The sequence below is a fragment of the Chelonia mydas genome, chromosome 17, assembly GCF_015237465.2.
Source record: "Chelonia mydas isolate rCheMyd1 chromosome 17, rCheMyd1.pri.v2, whole genome shotgun sequence".
Classification (NCBI taxonomy): domain Eukaryota; kingdom Metazoa; phylum Chordata; order Testudines; family Cheloniidae; genus Chelonia; species Chelonia mydas.
Genome location: NC_051257.2, coordinates 21,827,920 through 21,846,216, shown reverse-complemented (window position 1 = coordinate 21,846,216; position 18,297 = coordinate 21,827,920). Strand labels below are relative to the sequence as shown.

The 18,297-nt window shown below is 53.7% G+C and overlaps 1 protein-coding gene across 10 annotated transcripts in view; it reads right to left on the bottom strand.

Moving 5' to 3' along the window:
• The window catches only part of HIP1 (huntingtin interacting protein 1), a 163,375-nt gene that overhangs the window by 34,587 nt on the left and 110,491 nt on the right, over positions 1-18,297 (bottom strand). For all 10 annotated transcript variants that reach the window (XM_037880879.2, XM_043531270.1, XM_043531269.1 and 7 more), the window contains 4 exons: positions 17,724-17,780; positions 12,494-12,574; positions 7,713-7,789; positions 7,242-7,303 (listed from right to left, as the gene is read on the bottom strand). In XM_037880879.2, coding sequence (XP_037736807.1) covers positions 7,242-7,303; positions 7,713-7,789; positions 12,494-12,574; positions 17,724-17,780 — 277 coding nt within the window. The remainder of the gene's footprint in view (positions 1-7,241; positions 7,304-7,712; positions 7,790-12,493; positions 12,575-17,723; positions 17,781-18,297) is intronic.

Genomic DNA, 18,297 nt, shown 5'->3' with positions numbered 1-18,297 from the left:
AAGTGCTAGAGCAAATAGGGCCTAGCAGCTAATATATCTTCAGTGCTTGCATTTGAATCATAGTACATCTGGTGTGCTACCAAGAGGTCTGATGTAACACAACACTAAGCAACCCGATCAGGTGGGTCAATACAATATGTCCAGCCCCTCACTGAGCAGGCATGTAGTTAGTCCTCAATCCCCATTCCAATCCCAGACGCTCAGCGTATCCACCAGGGTTCAGGGGTTGCAATGTGCGAACCTTAGTTTCAGGGGAGAAGCATTGAAAGCGCAATGCTAAGCCACCTGGGCAAACCCATGGGCCTAGCAGATGTGTGCGCCACTGCAGAACCTGCCTCTGGAGATGGGTCACAAAGGGAGAAGCAGGCAGGACCCCAAAGGTAATGGGCCAAATTCTTCCCTCATTCAGGCATATCAGGCCCAGCACAGCTGTAGTTGTGGCAAGAATGGAGCCCAGTGCTCCTGTGGTTTAACAGACTGGCCCTTTGGGGATGGAACGTCTCATGCTTGGCTTCAGCCCTGAAGGGAACTGGTTCCGAATGAACAGAGCTCTGAACAGGTCGCCCCGTTAGCACCATCTGCCAAACAATCACCAACCGGACCAGCTGCACTGGCCGCTGACACTACAGGAGTGGGTCCAACTCTGCCCTCGCAGAGGCTCTGACTGGCCATGGTGCAAGGGCAGCACTATCCTACTAGGGTCATTTACTTCCCTGAGTCAATACTGCAAACAAACCATTATGCAGTAACTGTCTAGGACATTTCTCAGCTGCTTTGTTTGTGCTCAGGTGGTCTGAGTGGCTTTGCTGTAAGGTGAGCTGCAAAGGAAAATCAAAGGGAGTTTGGTGCCTAACTCCCTTTAAGGATCCGGGCTGAAAGCACTGGCACCATGTCCTTCTCTGCTCCCTCCTGAGGGGTACAGGAGGCTCAGAAGGGATTTTATTTTTATGGAGATGTTGTTTGGCGTATCAAGCCTCCAGCAGGTCTCTGTACAGTCTGGGTGTGCAGTCCTGGAGCCAAGCGCCCCCAGTCCTCTGGCACAGTTTTACCATCGCCCCCATCTTTGGAAACAGTTCTGAAGGGACTAGCTGGAGAAAGCCGGACTTTCGTTTACTGGACACAGGCTTGCTGTGGTAAATCACACCAATAGCCCATTTCATGTCCCCATCCATGTTCCAGCACTTGGACCCTGCCCTGGGCTGGCTGGTGACCAGGACGAATTTACCCTTCCATTTCAGCAGGGACAGAAGAGCACAAGGATCAATATCACTTACCATTTGTATCCCAGTCAGCATCAGAGCAGATGAACAAGGCCAGACCAGAAATGACAGCTCTTTCCTTTTCATCTGGAGCTCTGATCCCATCCCCAGTCCACCGTGCCCTGCTTGCTCAGTCTTCAGGCAGAGCATTAGTCACCCCTCACTTGTACCCAGCAATCATTCTCTGCCTGCCCTTTGTTTCTCACTGAACAGAAAGGCAAAGCATTGCATGACGCTAGATGGTGAGGGAGCCAGTGATGGGAGAACTACTCACATTCTGATCACAGAAACGTGCCCCTGGTTTGCAATGAGCGGGTAGGCTGCTCTGGCTCAGAGATGCACCATGCATACTAACGTGAGGTGACTCAAGAAACATCTCAGAGTGAGCAGAATGCTGGCTCATGTCTACACTGATTTGCAATGCGCAGAGAAGAAAGACAACAGGCAAAATCCTGGGCCCACAGACAACATGGAAAAACTCTCACTGACTTCAGTGGGACCAGGATCATACCGTATCTCTCTTCCATGTCTGCCTCCTTCCGCCTGGATCAACTGAAGGATTGGGTCCTTAGTCTGGAAGGGGGAGAAAAGTGTGTGTTTACACGCTGCAGCCAGCAGGGCACGGTGCCACCATGATGGCAGCACTCCCAGGCTGCTACAGGCAGCCAGCGCTAGGTTAGCTAGGCAAAAAATTAGTCAGGGTGGGTGAGGCCCCATGTTCCCGATTGCACTTGGCTTAATTCAATGGACAGTTGGAGAACTCTGCTGACCAGTCAGGTCTCTCCAGAGCCTCTCAGACCAATGGCTGCCAGCAATCTCCCCAATGGCGGCATGGCTCTAGCCTGTGGCTGCATCTGCACTAAGCAAGGAGGCCACTGCAGGCGCCTTGGTGTGGTTCTCGCCTGGCTGCCGGCTCGCTCTGCACGTGGTGCGGCTCTGCCAGCGCACTCCGATTCCTCTCCCCTGTTGCACAGACTGCGTCTGGAAGCAAGGGCTGTAGGGTACTTTCGAACAGCACAGCAGCTAGAGGAGCTGGCGGAAATGGAGCCACCTTTGTGGCTTCCCAGGGAGTAACTGCTGCAGATGGGGGTGGGTCAGCTGGTTCCGAGTGGAAGGTATCGCTCCCCCCAGAAAAGACAGTGTTTGAAAGCTGGGACTGCCTCTGCGTGTGGGCACAGTGCACTGCACAGACATCCCCACCAGGGCCCAGGTCTCCTCCCTGGTCCTATCTCATCATGCACCCAGAGCAAGTCACTCCTTTCCCCTTCCTGCTGGAGCACTCAAGCGTCCCGTATTTCCTCTCCCTTTTCCCCTGCCCCTCCAAGCTGCCCTCCGCACCCCCTCAGTGCCGTTCTTTGGCTGGCTGGAAGGGTTGCAGTTCAGTGACCTGAGGCCTAGAACAACTCCCACAGGCTGTGTGCAGGGCTCCCAGCCCTTAGGGGTGGGGACAGGGAGCTCTGTGAGATGTCTCCTCTTTTCCCAGAGGATGAATATGCTGTTTCCAACAGTGGCCTCTGCCTGTGAGCACCCAGCTCTCCCATGTGGGGTTCAAAAAGGAGCTAGATAGATTCAAGGAGGATAGGTCCATCAATGGCTATGTCATAATCATAAGGGTAGCCTAAAATTCCTCCTTACCTGTAAGGGGTTAAGGAGCTCAAATAACCTGGTTCGCACCTGACCAAAGGTGGAGGGGGGGGGGGGAAGAGAGGCTTTGTTTTGGGTTCTTTCTTTCTGTGTTTGTTCGCTCTTGGAACTAAGAGGGACCGGACATCAATCCATGTCCTCCAAACCAGTCTGAACCAGTCTCTCATATTACAGAAATTGTAAGTACAGCCAAGCAAGGCGTATTAGTTTATCTTTGTTTTCTCAACTTGTGAATTTTCCCTTTGCTAGAGGGAGGTTTATCTCGGTTTTTTGTAATTTTAAAGTTTTGCCTTGAGGGGAATCCTCTGTGTTTTGAATCTGATTACCCTATAAAGTATTTACCATCCTGATTTTACAGAAGTGTTTCTTTTACCTTTTCTTTAAATAAAATTCTTCTTCTAAGAACCTGATCGATTTTTCACTGTTCTTAAGATTGAAGGGTTTGGGTCTATGTTCACCTGTACCAATTGGTGAGGATATATGCTCAAGCCTTTCCTAGAAAAGGGGGTGTAGGGTTTGGGGGAATATTTTGGGGGAATAGGACTCCAAGTGGTCCTTTCCCTGGTTCTTTGTCTAAATCACTTGGTGGTGGCAGCATACTGTTCAAGGACATGACGGAATTTGTGCCTTGGGAAAGTTTTTAACCTAAGCTGGTAAAAATAAGCTTAGGGGGTCTTTCATGTGGGTCCCCACATCTGTACCCAGAGGTCAGAGTGGGGAAGGAATCCTGACAGGCTATTAGCCAGGATGGGCAGGAATGGTGTCCCTAGCCTCTGTTTGCCAGAAGTTGGGAATGGGCAACAGGGGATGGATCACTTGATGATTACCTGCTCTGTTCATTCCCTTTGGGGCACCAGACACTGGCCACTGTCAGAGGACAGGATAATGGTCTAGATGGACCTTTGGTCTGACCCAGTATGACTGTTCTTATGTATGTTCATTAGCCACCTGGCCAATGCCAGGTAGTCAGGGTACAGCCATTCCACTCTTGTTAAGCTAGAGCAGAAATCCAGGGGCAGACACCGGCATCCCTCCGGGGATGCTAGGAAAGGGAGGAATAGACTTCATCAGTGCATCAATGGCACAAGGAAATCCTTAGGAGTGCACCAGTGCTGGGCGATGAGCATGCAGTACTGCTTAGCACAGCTCTCCCCCGGCATCCCAGACCTGGCTGACAGGGTTAGCGATTCTGTTTCTCCATATGGGCATCGAGCTGCTAGCTTTAGGGTCCCACATCATTCTCCGTGGGGCACTCATACCTGCCGAGCCACCTGCCTGAAGGGAGAGGTCCTCTATGACATCCTCGCTATGCACGGCCTCTAAACTCCCACTGGAGCATGGGTGCCTGGAGAGACCGAAGAAGAGATAGGGAGGACCGGGAGAAAGGTCACCTTCCCCTGGCGTCTGCCCATTTACTGAGTCCAGTGCCAACGTCTCAAGAATTCACCCCAGAATCCCCGTGCTGAATGCCAGATGTGCCCCCAGTGAACGCTGGAGAGATCCCTAGTCGGGTTCGAGTCCATCTATGCTGGACAGAGACAACCCCTGCTCCTCTGTAACGTGTTATTCCTAAACGAGGCAGACACCGGGTGGGACAACACAGCTTTAAGGACACATGGATCTGTCCCTATCTCTCTCCTCGGCTGCAGGCCCCACTCACCACACCCATCCTGCTCCAGAACCAAAGGAAGGTCAAAGGACCTCACGGTGAGGAATGAACAGCTGCTGTGCTCTGGCTCAAAGGGGGCTGCACGTCAGTGGTGGGTGGAATCACAAAGAAAGTGGGGATCCAAGGAGAGTGCAGAACCCCAAAAGGGACAGCGACATCTGAAGATGGACAGAGAGCAGCAATGGACTTGGAAAGGCAGGCAGGCTCCACATCCCCAAGAACACCCTCTTGTGCCTCCCGCAGGCCTTGCTGCTGTGGGAACCCATTCACATCACACCTGCAGCTGTGCTCTGTACATAGCACCAAACAGAGACTCACACTCTCTTCATCTCCTTCCTTTGATAGCTGAAGAAGCATCTATGCCCCCAAGCGGGAGCACTGGGCCTTTCCCTGGGGACCTGTTGCTTGACTCATGCTAATGCACCGGGCTAGCCTGCTCTCTCCTTAGCTGGGGATGCACACAATGGGACAATTAGCAACGTCATCCTTGCTCAGGCAGCAGGAAGCAGGGAGTCAGTTTGGATTTCCACCGGCTTGCCTGCCTCCCCTCCCATTCGGATAATGAAGTGAGGTCCCCAGTAATTAGCAGGGAAGTTGAGCAGTGATTTAAGAGTAAATCAAAAGCTAAGCTAATGACATGTAAATGGGCAGAGCTGATATTAGCCCTGCTTAATTCACTTAGGCTAGCAGCAGAAAAACAACGCCAGCTTCATTACAGGGCCTCCCTCCTTCCCAGTGGGGCTATAAGCTGCATGGATCAGACAAGTACCTGCGCAGGGCTGCAGAGATGTCAGCGCACAGAGGCATTGTACTCCCTTGCAGACACGGAGGAAGGGAAAGGAGGAGGGGTACGTGGCTGAAGCGCTGGCCTGCTAGTCAGGAGATGGAGGCTCTACTTTCAGGGCTCCCACAGACCTGTCTTATGGCCCTTGGCCAAGTCATTGATCAGCCTTGTGCCTCACCTTCCCCGTCTGTACAGTGGGGCTAGTGAAGGCGGCTCGGTTCACTGGTGTTTGTGAGCCACCATGGCGATGCTAGATGCTGTCTTAGTTCAGGTCAATGAGACTCTGATGTGACAAACTGTACAAATGCTACCAAAGTTTATGAAAGAAAGAGACTCACCCCGCAGGTTTCTGTGGGGGTGGGTACAGCCCCTCCCCCCCATTATGGAGTCCCACCCCGGTCGGGGTTTGATCCCATGTGTTCAATTGTTGTTACTCTCGGTTCCTGTTCTGGTGGCAGGTTGCATATACTGGGGCATGGTGTTACCCCCGGATTGGCCCTGTGATCACTGCATTGCACCCCAGGCCTGTCCCTCCAAGGATCACTGCATTACCCATGCTAGCCCATGAGACACAAAGGCACCATCTTGTCTGTCCCGTGGACTGCGGGAGACTCTAGTCCACAGATGTGACTGCCCTTATCCTGCTCTATCACCGTAGATAAGCTCGTAACAGACACGACGGGATCACCCAGGCTACATCCCAGTGCAGAACCAGGCCACCTGCTGTCTGGAGACACAGCTGCCCCCCCCACTTCTGTATTCCATCACATGTGAGCAACTGCCCTGCTAGAGATGCAGTAATGCCAGTGGAGTAAAGCCTACCACAGCTAGGACCCTGACAGTCAGTTGCCACACAGCCCTTCAACACTGGGACACAACCGGATTCCAGTGGCTGTACTCGCAGCTCCGGTTCTTACAGCCTTTAGCACTGCGAGACAGCCGCACCACGCTGACTCTATTAAAGCACATCCTCCGGGAACCCTCCATGCTAGGACCCAACCGTATCACCCCTCATCTGAAATGGCAATATCCAGGAACCTCCATACGCTGACATATTGCTTTACTCCTGTTCCAATGCAAGCGAATACCTCCACAGCACCCATGTGGCACAGCGTGAGCAGTAATCACCCTGCTCTAACGCAGCCCAACAAGCAGAACCCTACAGCATTACATGGATGCCCGAGGCAGCTGAGCACCCGAGTGCACATTGTGGAGACTGGTTCGTTATTTTCTCTCTGCTCCACTGCGACCCGTAGGAGCAGACATTGCAGAGCCAGTCGCTCCCCCACCACAGCAAGCCCTGAAGCACACAGCATCTCTGTGATGGGTTTGCAAGGAGAAAGCTGCTCTCGCCAGTCATGAAAGCCATAAACCTCAGAGCTAAGGGCAAAGGAAGAAATTCAAGCCCGGGAGAACTCGGAGATGGGAAGCAAACCAAGGAGGGTGTGGGGAGGAGGTGCAGCATGCCGCGGGGCGGTGGTGGTTCCTGGAGGCTTGGCATGGCCGGCTGGAACGGAGGGCAGGCAGGCTGCGGCTGGGCAGACTGGGAGGAGCCAGGCACATTTGGTCTGACATGAAATAATTTCAGCTAATAACAACTCTGGTGGAATGCATGGAAAACAGATGAGCTCAGACGCCCTCAGTCAACTCCCTTCCTGCACCTAGGCAGGACAGACGGACACACACAGAGAGCGAACAGCAGCTTTGGACTGGGACCTCAAACACTCTGACCCACCGCGCCCCCACATACACGCTGGCTGTCGGGGCCACACTCAGCCGGGCAGAGAGGGACGTCACTGCAGCACCTAGCGAGGCTGCTCCAGCCCCACAGCTATATGTCAACAGTGCAGAACAAGTGCAATGCAAGTGGAAGCGAGAGCCTTACCCATCTGGAACAGGTTCAGCTCACACTCCAAATAGTCAAACATCTCCACCGTCAGCTGAAAGCTAGGAAAGAGGGTACAAGAATGTTACAAACAAAACAGAGGCCACCCAGCCCCCTCCCGCAAAACCCTGGGGGGGTGGGGGGGCTGGCTAGAAGCCCCGGGGTGGTGGTGGTGTGGGGGTGTCTAGCCAACTATTGCTGTGGAGTACTGTTTTATAAGGGGTAGTCAGGAGGGATGTCCCAGCCCCAGCCAATGGGCACACACGGCACCAGGGTTCCAGTTAGGGTGGCCATGTCCTCTGCCCATGGCTCACACAGCAATGCCAGGGAGAGACCCTGATGGGGTGCCATGGCCCTGGCAGCCCTTTGCCACTCCTAGAGATTCCCCCTTGTCTTCTGCGGCTGGATTCTCTGCTACGGCAGGAGTAATTCCACCACGGACGTGCCCTGATTCTCGTGCTCTGGACTTACAAGTTATTAACGTCGTTTTCTCCTGCCTCGTCAAGCTGCCTGTCAGACATCTGGAGATTGCCTGGGAACCGGGGGTTCTGCAAGATGGGAGAGAGGAAGGAGTCAGAGCAAGGGGCCTCAGGCACCCTAGTGCTTTTTAGGCTTGCCCTTACCACAGTGGAGACCAAGTAGCCATCTCTGATTAGAGGCAGATCCCTGATACCCCAGGTGGTATTTGAAGGAGTGGCTGTGTGCACCCGGCAGGGATCTCCAAACACGCAATGGAAGGGGCTCAGGTCACAGAACTGCTTTGGAGGGATGGCTCAGAGCTGGCTCCCAGACCGTGGGGCTATAGGGAGATTTCTCTTGCCATGCTTTGCCCAGGTGCGCAGACCCCCTCTCAGTGACAGGCTAGGCTCACTGCTCACCGCCCTCAGCCAACGTCCCTTCTCTGGATTTTAAAAGCCACCCCACTGGCTCCCATCTAAGTGCCCAAGGGCAGCGTCCAGTGCAGGAAAATGCCGCTGCAGTTTACACGTACACAGTCACACGGTGGACTTCAAAGGCACTGAACAGCGACCAACGGTCACACATCCATCTAGTTTCCACCCAGCTAGGCACACCGGGCCAGCAACATCACAACTGGACACCACAACCTCATGCCGAAGTTTCCCAGCAAGGCCACGCTCTGTGTGGCACAGCTGCTCTGACCTGGGCAGCGACTTACAGGAGAAGGGCTCTGGGGCTCCTCAGGTAGCTGCCTCCTCTCGTGCCCCACAAATACTGTGCCCCATCTGCTGCTGGCTGCCCCCACATCCTCCAGCTGGGCACACAGCTGCTCCCACTCCTGGCTGATGAAAGGGAGCAGCTCACAGGCAGGGGAAGACCCTTACCTCTAGGCCAGCCAACCTAGGCCCAGACCTCACCTCTGGGAGAGGGGCACTGCACTGCTGAGCACTGGGGCTGGCTGCTATTGTGCTGGCTGGATTGGCAGGGAGGAAGCGCATGTGGATTTGTGCAGAGCTGACGCCACAGAGAGCAGCCTTGTCCCCGGTACAGCTGCTTGAGGTGAGGCCTTTGGCAACTGAAGGGAACCAGCAGGCACATCTGCCAAACAGCAGGACACTACAAGTGGCTGCCCGACCCTGCCCTCTAGGGGCCAGAGGGGAGGGCCATTCCCCATGGCCCCCTGATTCCTTGGCCTCTCTGATGCAGGCTCAGAGGTTTAACTGTGCTTTGGACACCTGTTCACTCAGACCTGGCCAGAGGACACCAACTCTTCAAAGAGGCCACCGGACAGCCAGTAACCGGCAGCAACTTTGGTTCCTATTGCTGCAGACCGACAGCTCCTTATCTCATTACTAGTGCCCTGAGCCCTCTCTTCCTCTGCCTAGTGGCTCTGTCTCCTGGGGAAGAGAGATACGGCCATGGTGGTAGGATCAGTGTCTGTAGCTGGCCTGTACGTTAGACACTCCTGGGTTAGAGTGGAAGATGATGGAGCATGTAGGACACATGATCTTCCTAGCTGCAGAGAGCCAAGCAGAGAATCTGTAACCTCATCTGTCCCAAGCGCATGGGGGAGGAGACAGCTGGTATCACCGCTCCAGAAGATGAAGCCTTTTCTACAGGCCACTTTGGTAACCAAATTATCAAAGCACTGAGTGGGGAGTCACAGAGCCAGGCATGGACTGGGCACTGCCTGCCCCTGGGGAACAAGGGCTGGAGCTCAGCTCAGCTCCCGCTTGCAGAGGCACCCTGGTTGATTACAGATGGCCTGCTTGGGAGCCAGCACGCTGGGGATGTTTACAGGGAGGCTGGGCTGCTCATGCTGGGTTGAACTCCGGGCCGGAGGACATGTTCTTGTGTTAGCCTGTATTGCTCTCTGCTGATAAACAGCCCCCCACAAGGAAAAGCCCTGCTGACTGCACCTAGCCATTCTCATCTGCTGACTGTCGGGCATGTCTCAGCTCCCATGTTATTCACACCTGGCCACAGGCACTTGGGTTAGGCTTAAAGCAGATGGCTCAGCCAGGTTTCACTTCCCTTTCAACACCAGAGGCCACACAGGTCTCTCTGCTCACATGAGCCAGCCACAGAGCACGGAAGAAGAGGAGCAGTGGCTCCATGGGATGCTTCCCCCAACCTCACAGAAGGCCACACACCAGCCACCCTCCACCGGTTCCAAGCTTCGCAGCTGTACCGGGGACAAGGCTGCTCTCCGTGGCATCAGCTCTGCACAAATCCACATGCGCTTCCTCCCTGCCAGTCCAGCCAGCACAAGCTGCCATAGGTCCTGTGCTTGAAACTGCCCCTGGGAGGGGGACTGTGGGGACAGGGGCTAGGTCAGTGTGATCTCCAGAGGAAGCTATGCTGCCATGGAGTCCCAGTGTGACTGCCCCATCTCTGCGAGAGTCCCGAGTGCTCCGACCCACCATAGCCCCAGTGGAAGGATCTGAGGAGGCCTCCATTTCCTGAGCCCTGTGCGATATTCCCCGCCCATAAAGGCACCGGCTAACTCTCCCTTTACATTATACAAGCTGCAAGGGCAAAGCCTTAGGCCTCGTCTACATGGGAAAGTTTTTCTGACCTAACTTTGGGGGTGAATTTAAAGCAATGCAGCTACCCCACTATAACCCCCCTTTAGCTCCTGGCCCGTGGGAAGGGGTGATGCTAAACCGAAGAGGAAAAAAAAAAAAGGGTGCTCTTCTACCGGACTACGAGTGTCCAGCCGGGGTCACCCCGGGGTGACTCTACCGTATAACTGGTACAGCTTTCCCCAGTGCATCATCCCGACATCATACTAGCTCCTGTCCCTGTCCACTCCCCAAAGGAGTGGAGCTGAGGGAGTGGTTTTTACTGCACTTACACTTTCAATCCAGCGGTCAGCTACCTGGCAAGGCTGGATTCACGCCGAGGAGCTGCACTGCGCAGTGGGCGCCCTCGCCCACACAGCGCATGCTAGTCACCAGCTCCAGAAGGCGAATGGGCTGCGAGAGCCACCAGCTGCTCAGCCCCCTGCAGGAGCTGGACGGGGAGAGAGACACGGCAACACAGGCGCTGCCTGGCAAGGGGCACTGAAAGAAACATGGGGGAAATGCAGGACTCTGACGGCCCCTGGGAGTGCCCTTGGAGGGACAGAGGTATGGCCATGTCCCATCACCACAGGATCTGAGCACTGCAGTATTCACTTTCTCAGGATTAGGGTCTGTAATTGCCCATTAACACCAACCTGCCAGGGGAGCGTAATGCAGTAACCCCTCATGCATCTCAGCCCATCGCCAAGAGGAAAGGGTGAGCTCTGCAGCCTGCTTCAAAGACAAAGTGCTGTGCTCTGGCAGACCCAGAGAGGAAGCAAGCTCCTCTTGCTGGAAATGCTCTGCCTGCAGCTCCCTCATGCTTAGCCCAAGGGCCCCTCTGGAGGGAACTGCTTTGGGAGCTCATTGACGAGGCCCCTTTACACAGCCAGTAGGGTCTCCTCTTTCCCCCTACAACTCTGCCTCTGCACTGCTACCAGCTGCCGCAGCTCTGGAGAGTGAGACAACGGCTCTTGAATCTGGGCCTACAGCCTAGCTCCTGCAAAGCCCACTGCCCTGCTTTGGGGTCCGAAGGCCACGTTCACACAGTACTGGAGAGCATTTGCCATCACAGCCCCCCCAAGGAGGAGAAGGCGGCCTCATGCTCCCATTTCCCAGCTACTCAAGCCCCCTTTCCACATGCGTGTGTTGCAGGGAGCTCTCACACACAGAGGGCCCCGCCATTGCACTGTTCCACACGGCCCAGCTCAACGAGCAGGACGGAGCTGCCACCTTTCCCAGTGCAGAGCTGGCGGGAGTACTGCATCCCAAGACAAAGGCAGGTAGCTCCCGGCAGAAGCTGGCATTTCCTAGCTGAGACTCCAGCTAAGGAACACTGCAGTGACACAAAGAGCTGACAGTTTATTTCACAGTCCTGTACCCTGGGGCAGCCGGGCTCCGGGGCAGCAAATGAAAGACAAGGCCTGACTCTGGGGCTCAGCCAGTGCTCCACATCCAGCAGTGGGAGAGATGCTGCCGGGGAGGGGGGGGGGGGGACCACGACGACTTAGCCCTGGGTGGGGCAGCACACAAGCCTCCCAACAGCAAGGCAATGACCAGCTCTAGGCCTCCTGGGTGGGAGGTTAGTTAAAGGGTCACTCCTGGGATCTCCAGAGCTCAGTCCTGACACCACCCTTACCTAGGCCATTAGTTCTGTGTCCTGCCGGCACAACCGGCTGGCTGGAAGCATGTGACACAAGGGGCACTGACGGTACGTCTACACGGCACACTAAGCCCAGGCTCTGGCTCAGGTTTGAGCACAAGCCCCCATTCCGTGCACACACAAATCAGTCTGACTCAGGCCAGCAAGCGCTCAGGACCCAGGGCCTAGGACCCCGCTACGGGGTGGGTGAGACCCTGAGTCCCACTGAGGCTCAGGACCAAACTCAGACTGCAGACCCGAGCCAGCACGTCTGCGTAGTGCAGTCTGGACATGGCTGTGAGACCGGGGCCTAGCAATCGTAAACCCACATTCCCACTGTCGTGTGGATGTGGAAACACTGAGTCCACAGACCCAGGCTTAGCATGCAGTGTAGGTGCATCCAGAGAGATAATTCTGCTTCCCAGCCCAGCTCACAGAGGAGAGTGTACACCTGGGGGACTGAAGGGGTGGGGCTGCAAGAGACTCCATCAATAGACCTCAGCTCCCTTGAATGGACCAGATGTGGGTGGGAAGAGCATGGTCTGTCTGGAGGGAAGAAAGGAGGTGGGGACGAGACGTGGCCTTACTTTCGTATGGAACTCCATTTTGGTTCTCAGCAGTTTGAGGTAGATGCTGCACAGGTGCCCGTAGCCCTCACTCAGGTGACTCTGTGGAACAGGAGAAAGCAGAAAATGAGGCACAAGGTCTGATGCTGGTGAGAAGCGTGCCCCTGGCTGCTCTGGGATGCTGAGGTTTGCACCTTCCCTACTGGAGAGGCTGGCAGCTTCTGGAATCACATGGCGCCTTTAAGACTCAGGCCTACAAAATCTCCCCCTGTGCTCTATACATTCCTGTCTTCCCGCTTGTCTGGGTTTGTTTATTCACCCCAGTACACAAACTGTTCAAATGGCTCAGCCACTGTGTGCGTCACCCCCTGTATTTACTTACGCTGCACATTTCAAGTCACTGATCTTTCTACACCAATAAATAACTATCTGCAACCCACATTCTCCATTCACAGGGCTCCCCGTTTCCTGAGGCACTCACTGCAGGACAAGGTCTGTTTGCTCCTAGCTCCTGAGCTCTGCCGGCTGCCCGCCGAGCTGGGCTACTCCTGCTTCAGTACTGGACACACACAATAGCATTTCCCCCATTGTTTCCCAGGCTAGCCAGGTCACTGCATGCAACACAATTGCTGACACTGCCAGATCAAGCCAAAAGTATTGGTACTTATGCCATGCTCATCTCCGTCAGCTAGACAGATTGATCAGCATGTTGTTAAAAACCCCCAGAAAGGGGGGGAAAAGCCTCACAGTAACTAGGCAATGAATCTTTACAACATGCGGCATACACCAGACCACACTACACTGATCCGGCATACCCTCCCACCCGCTAGGAGAACATTACCCACATGCTGGGATGCATCTTGGCAAGTGGGCTGTTGTCCCCTTTGCATATACCCTGGACTGTGGCATGATCAGACATGAGAAGGCTCAGAGAAGCTAGGTCCCGATATCTGACCTCTACTCCCAACATATCCCTGAAGATCTTGATACCATGTTTAAAGATCAGGGTGAACAGGCTCAGCCAGCCTCTGGGAGGGTCTCAGGGTGAGATGTGCAGCAGATGTATTAAATCAGAGACCAACTGGCATGGCCCCCTTCTGCATGAAGCATTATTCAGCCAGTAACTGGGACACTCAGCCAAGTTAGCTGCTGGACTGGCTGAATCCCTAACCAGACTAGCTGGCCTTGGTACCAGCGTTACAATTTTAAATCTCCTGCTTCTGCAGAGCTGGGGTTTAACCATCACCTCCGTACCCTGGACTTTTACTTATTTTAACATTTCATACTGAACACAAAATTCTGCCACTGAAGTGAGTGGGAGCTCTTCACATGCATCTGAGACTGGATCTGGCCCTACGTGCACACTTAGCTGTGAGAGCAGGTGGTCCCCCAGCCTGCCATGTTACAGTTCACAGCGGGCCCCCTTTGAGCATCTGTTGCTTCCGGGCTAACCCCACTGCTTGGTTCCCTAGCAGAGCTATGCTCCACCATTTCAAGAGGTTCCACAGCTACCTAGAGGCATAAGGCTCACAGGTTTGGGCAGGGAACAAATGGCTGAACTAACTTACACAGAGACGAGATGGCAACGCACCTCTTTCCAGTGGCAGCAACTTGCACAGGGCTGGTTTAATGCTAACAAAAAGCAGGCAGTGAGTGCATAAAGCCTGCTGCCCAGGAAGGGTGATGGGAAAGTATTAGCAATCAAAGAAAAAGGACAGGTGCCAAATTCTGCCCCAGCTGAGAAGAGTCACTGGAGTTGCTTGGGGGTGGTGGGGAGAGGGAGGGCAAGCAGAGATGTGCTGGGAGCACATGAAATCTGCTGCCCACTGGTTAGCCGCATACAAACACATCCCTGGGACCAGAAGGGAAAAACCCAACGAATGGAACCTGTCAAAGGACAGAGCAGAACCCAAAGCAAGACAAAAAGTTGTGCATGTGTCTGTGCGCCTGGGCATGCAGGACTCTGCTTGCACGTCCGTCTGGGCGTGCATGCTGCCAATTCATTTGCCTCTTTTTGGAATTCGTAATCCTTCCTGTTTGACTCATTTTAATGACAGCCCTTAACGTCTCCAGCTCTAGCTCCCCATTCTGCACAGAGGGTGGTGGGTTATCACAGAGCCATTGAGAACTGAGTTTGTTTGTTACTTAGTGAATGTTTTATTTGACGTACCGTACAGCAACCAGGAGCCTTTGTGGTGCCAGACTTAGTCTATTAGCAACAAGTGAATTCATCTCTGGCCTGTGGAAAGACACTGTTCATCTAACTGCAGCCCATTTCTCCACAGTGGGGTATAGGCAAAGCTGCCAAAAGAACTGGGTTTTGCTGATGACAAGGACTTCCCAGACAGAGCCTAACACAGGGCAGCCTCTGACCCATGTGCCTATTGCTCTCTCTGGCTGCAGCGTGTGGAGGATCTTGTTCTGCTTGTTGCTTTTCATTCTCCTGACAGTTCTGCCTCATATCCCAAGTCAACCACAGGCATTTTCATGGTGTCAGATGGCTCAGCGACTGCTCACGTAACTCCTTGGTCTTCCCTTTGAAATCTCGTCTGCCACATTAGCCTGAATGGTCGGTGGTGGAACTCCACAACAAGCTATGGGACTGGCAGCAGCCCAGTGGGCTCTCCTGCCACCCCGGCTCAGGTACTGAGGAAATCTTATGATATTAAGTAACTGCGCTCAGCAGTGGGGAGGGGAATCTGCTAACGTGTGTCCCCCCAGCCCCGCCAGGGATCCTGCACAACCAATCCTGTTTGCTACAGGGCTCCTGATCTGCCCACATCAACTTTAAATCACACCCAACAGGACAACACACTCCTTGTGATGTGGCTAGAGAGGGCTGCAGGGCAAGTGTGGCTCATTCTAAACAGGTCCCATTTCAGCCCTTAAACCAACAGCAGGCATCATGGCTAGTGTACGAATTGGCCCCAATCCTGCAATAGCGCCTATGCGGCTGACACCTGTGCCTTTGTGGAGCCCCACTGACTCTGTTCATGCAGCCACCTGTGCAAAGAGCCATTACCGAAGTCAACAGGTCCCCCCCAGTTAGGATGGGTTTTACTTGTTTTCCATCAGGTAACAGAATGCCCAGTGGCTACATTTGGCCTTCACAAAGCCCCTTAGGTTGTTAATATGGACCCTTACCCTCTCGAAACTCTGTGTTTTGTGAAATTAGCTGTTGGGATTGGAATCTTTTGTAACTGATTATTGGGGAATCCCCTGCCCCCACCCCAAATGAGCAAACACCCGTACTGTCCCCAACGAGACAGGGAGTGAAGCAGAGACACTCCTGCCTTCACAGTCACTCAGAAGAGACTCAAAACTGCTAGCAGATACATCAGGAATACGTCAAACCAAAATAATCGCCATTCACTACTAAGAATGAGCTGGTGCCTTTCCCAGCTTCCTCAAACAAACACAGTCCACACCTTGTGCAGAGTCAAAACTCACCCCTTTTCCAGGGTCAACTGACTGGACATAGAATCATAGAATATCAGGGTTGGAAGGGACCTCAGGAGGTCATCTAGTCCAACCCCCTGCTCAAAGCAGGACCAATCCCCAATCAAATCATCCCAGCCAGGGCTTTGTCAAGCCTGACCTTAAAAACTTCCAAGGAAGGAGATTCTACCACCTCCCTAGGTAACGCATTCCAGTGTTTCACCACCCTCCTAGTGAAAAAGTTTTTCCTAATATCCAACCTAAACCTCCCCCACTGCAACTTGAGACCATTACTCCTTGTCCTGTCCTCTTCTACCACTGAGAATAGTCTAGAACCATCCTCTCTGGAACCACCTCTCAGGTAGTTGAAAGCAGCTATCAAATCTCCCCTCATTCTTCTCTTCTGCAGACTAAACAATCCCAGGAATGAGAACTGATATTACACAATTGTGTCATCTTGACCTCCATGTATATTTTTGCTCAGTGCATCAGGAGGCAAAGTTAAGGCTGGGTGGACAGTGTGAAGGACAAAGAGTAAAGAACTGGTCCTTTAGCTGCTAGCATCCCGCCTAACATCTGGGTTTTTAAGGGGCTGGAGTGTTTTTGTGAAGCCAGGGTAATATTTTGGGTGTTCGCTGGACTCCAGTGAAACTAACTTTCAACCATAACTCTCCTTTCACATGGTTTTTGTTTACGAATTTCTTGTACCGCCCCCACCTATTTAAAATGAGCTCCCATAGCTCACCCTGAGTTTCTGTCTGAGCTCTGCCGGAGAGGAGCTCTGCTCCATTTAGGATCTTTTACAGATTTTGCGAGGCTCCTCAAAGCAGGATTTCCTTTGGCCAGATGTTAGCAAGCCCACGGGAGGTCTGTGTGAAGGCCCCATGGCAGCATATCAGTTTAGTGGACAGCGTATAGGGCAACGGTTCAGGGGAAGAGGCATCTATCCACACTGAAAATTTTAAACACCATGCCTTTCCCTGTCTCCCCAGGTTCCCTGCACTCACCACCTTCCATGGCCTCTCTCACCTGCTCCACTCCATGACCCCCATCTCCACTAGGCTACTGGGGCTCCCTGCGCCCCTCCATGTACCCCCTCCTTATGCTGATATGGGCAAGCACAGGCTCCTGGCCACTCCACTCCCTGTGACCCTGCCACCCTCCAACCCCCTTCTTGGAGGCCAGCCTCATCCCATTTCCGCTTGCTGTCTAGTGCCCCACCTATGGCTGGGCCTAGCAGAGGAGCTCTGTTATAAACGTTCTTCATCATAAACTCAGCCCAATGCAATTCCTCAGGCTGGGTCCCTCCTCTCAGCAAGGCCAACCCGGCCAGAGAGATCTGGCGTGTCTAAGCCAAGCCATTCTGGAGCAACGAGGAGCCAAGATTTTAGAAAGTCAAGCAGAGCTATGATTTCCAAACAGCGCTGACTTTAAATCTCGGTTTGATTTCCACCCCCATTCCTAGAGACGCAACACCAAAGGCACAACGATCCAGAGCCTGGTCTCTCCTGGGGGAGATGCCAATCACACGGATAACGGGGAGCTAGCTTCTCCGTGATAAAGGCTTCCACTGCTTGCAGCCTGGGGACAGACATGCTCTGGGTAGCCTTAGGGCAGGGGAAGGAGGAAGGCAGCTGTCTGCCTAGCTCCAATCAGGCTCTACCTATTGCTCCATGGACAAAGTACCCGGCAAACCATCACCAGGGCTATTGTTCTTCCTTTAAGAGGCACAGCGCTTCCTAACACTACCTCCCAGCATGAGCACCGGGTGGCATCCAGCAGGAAATTCCCACATGGCAAGCCAGCCACTCACCCACATCCTGCTCATGTCGTTCAGCTCGTTCTTGTACCTCAGAGAGTCTTTCAGGACCTGCAAAGGAAATTGAGAGGAGGCAGTTGGAGAGTAAAGAAGGGGCACAGAAGCTGCCAGAGAGCCAGCCACATTCACAGGCTCCTGGCACCAGAGGGGAAAGCTCTAGCTAGTGGGGCAAGTTTGATCTAGTGATTAGAGCAAGAAAAGAGGATCAGGACTCCTGGGTTCTATTCCCAGCTCTGTCCCAGACTAGTTGTGTCATCATGGGCAAGTCACTGCTTTTCTGTGCCTCAGTTTCCCCATCTGTACAGCGGAAAGGACCATCCCATCTTACCCTCCTCAAGCAGGGCTTAATTTGTCCCTGACTGTAAGTGGCTTGAGGCTCTCTGATGGAAGGGGGAGGGAGACACAGCGTTACTGTTGTTTATATCCACGTAGCTGAGGGAGAGGGCTTCCTAGGCCTCTAGCAGAGGAGAGAAAAGAGAACGGGGGTGAATAGAGCGCTGGCTGACTGGCAGGGAATGGTGAGGGCTGCAGGGTTAGTCCTGGGGTGAATACTTGCCTCCCTTCCCAG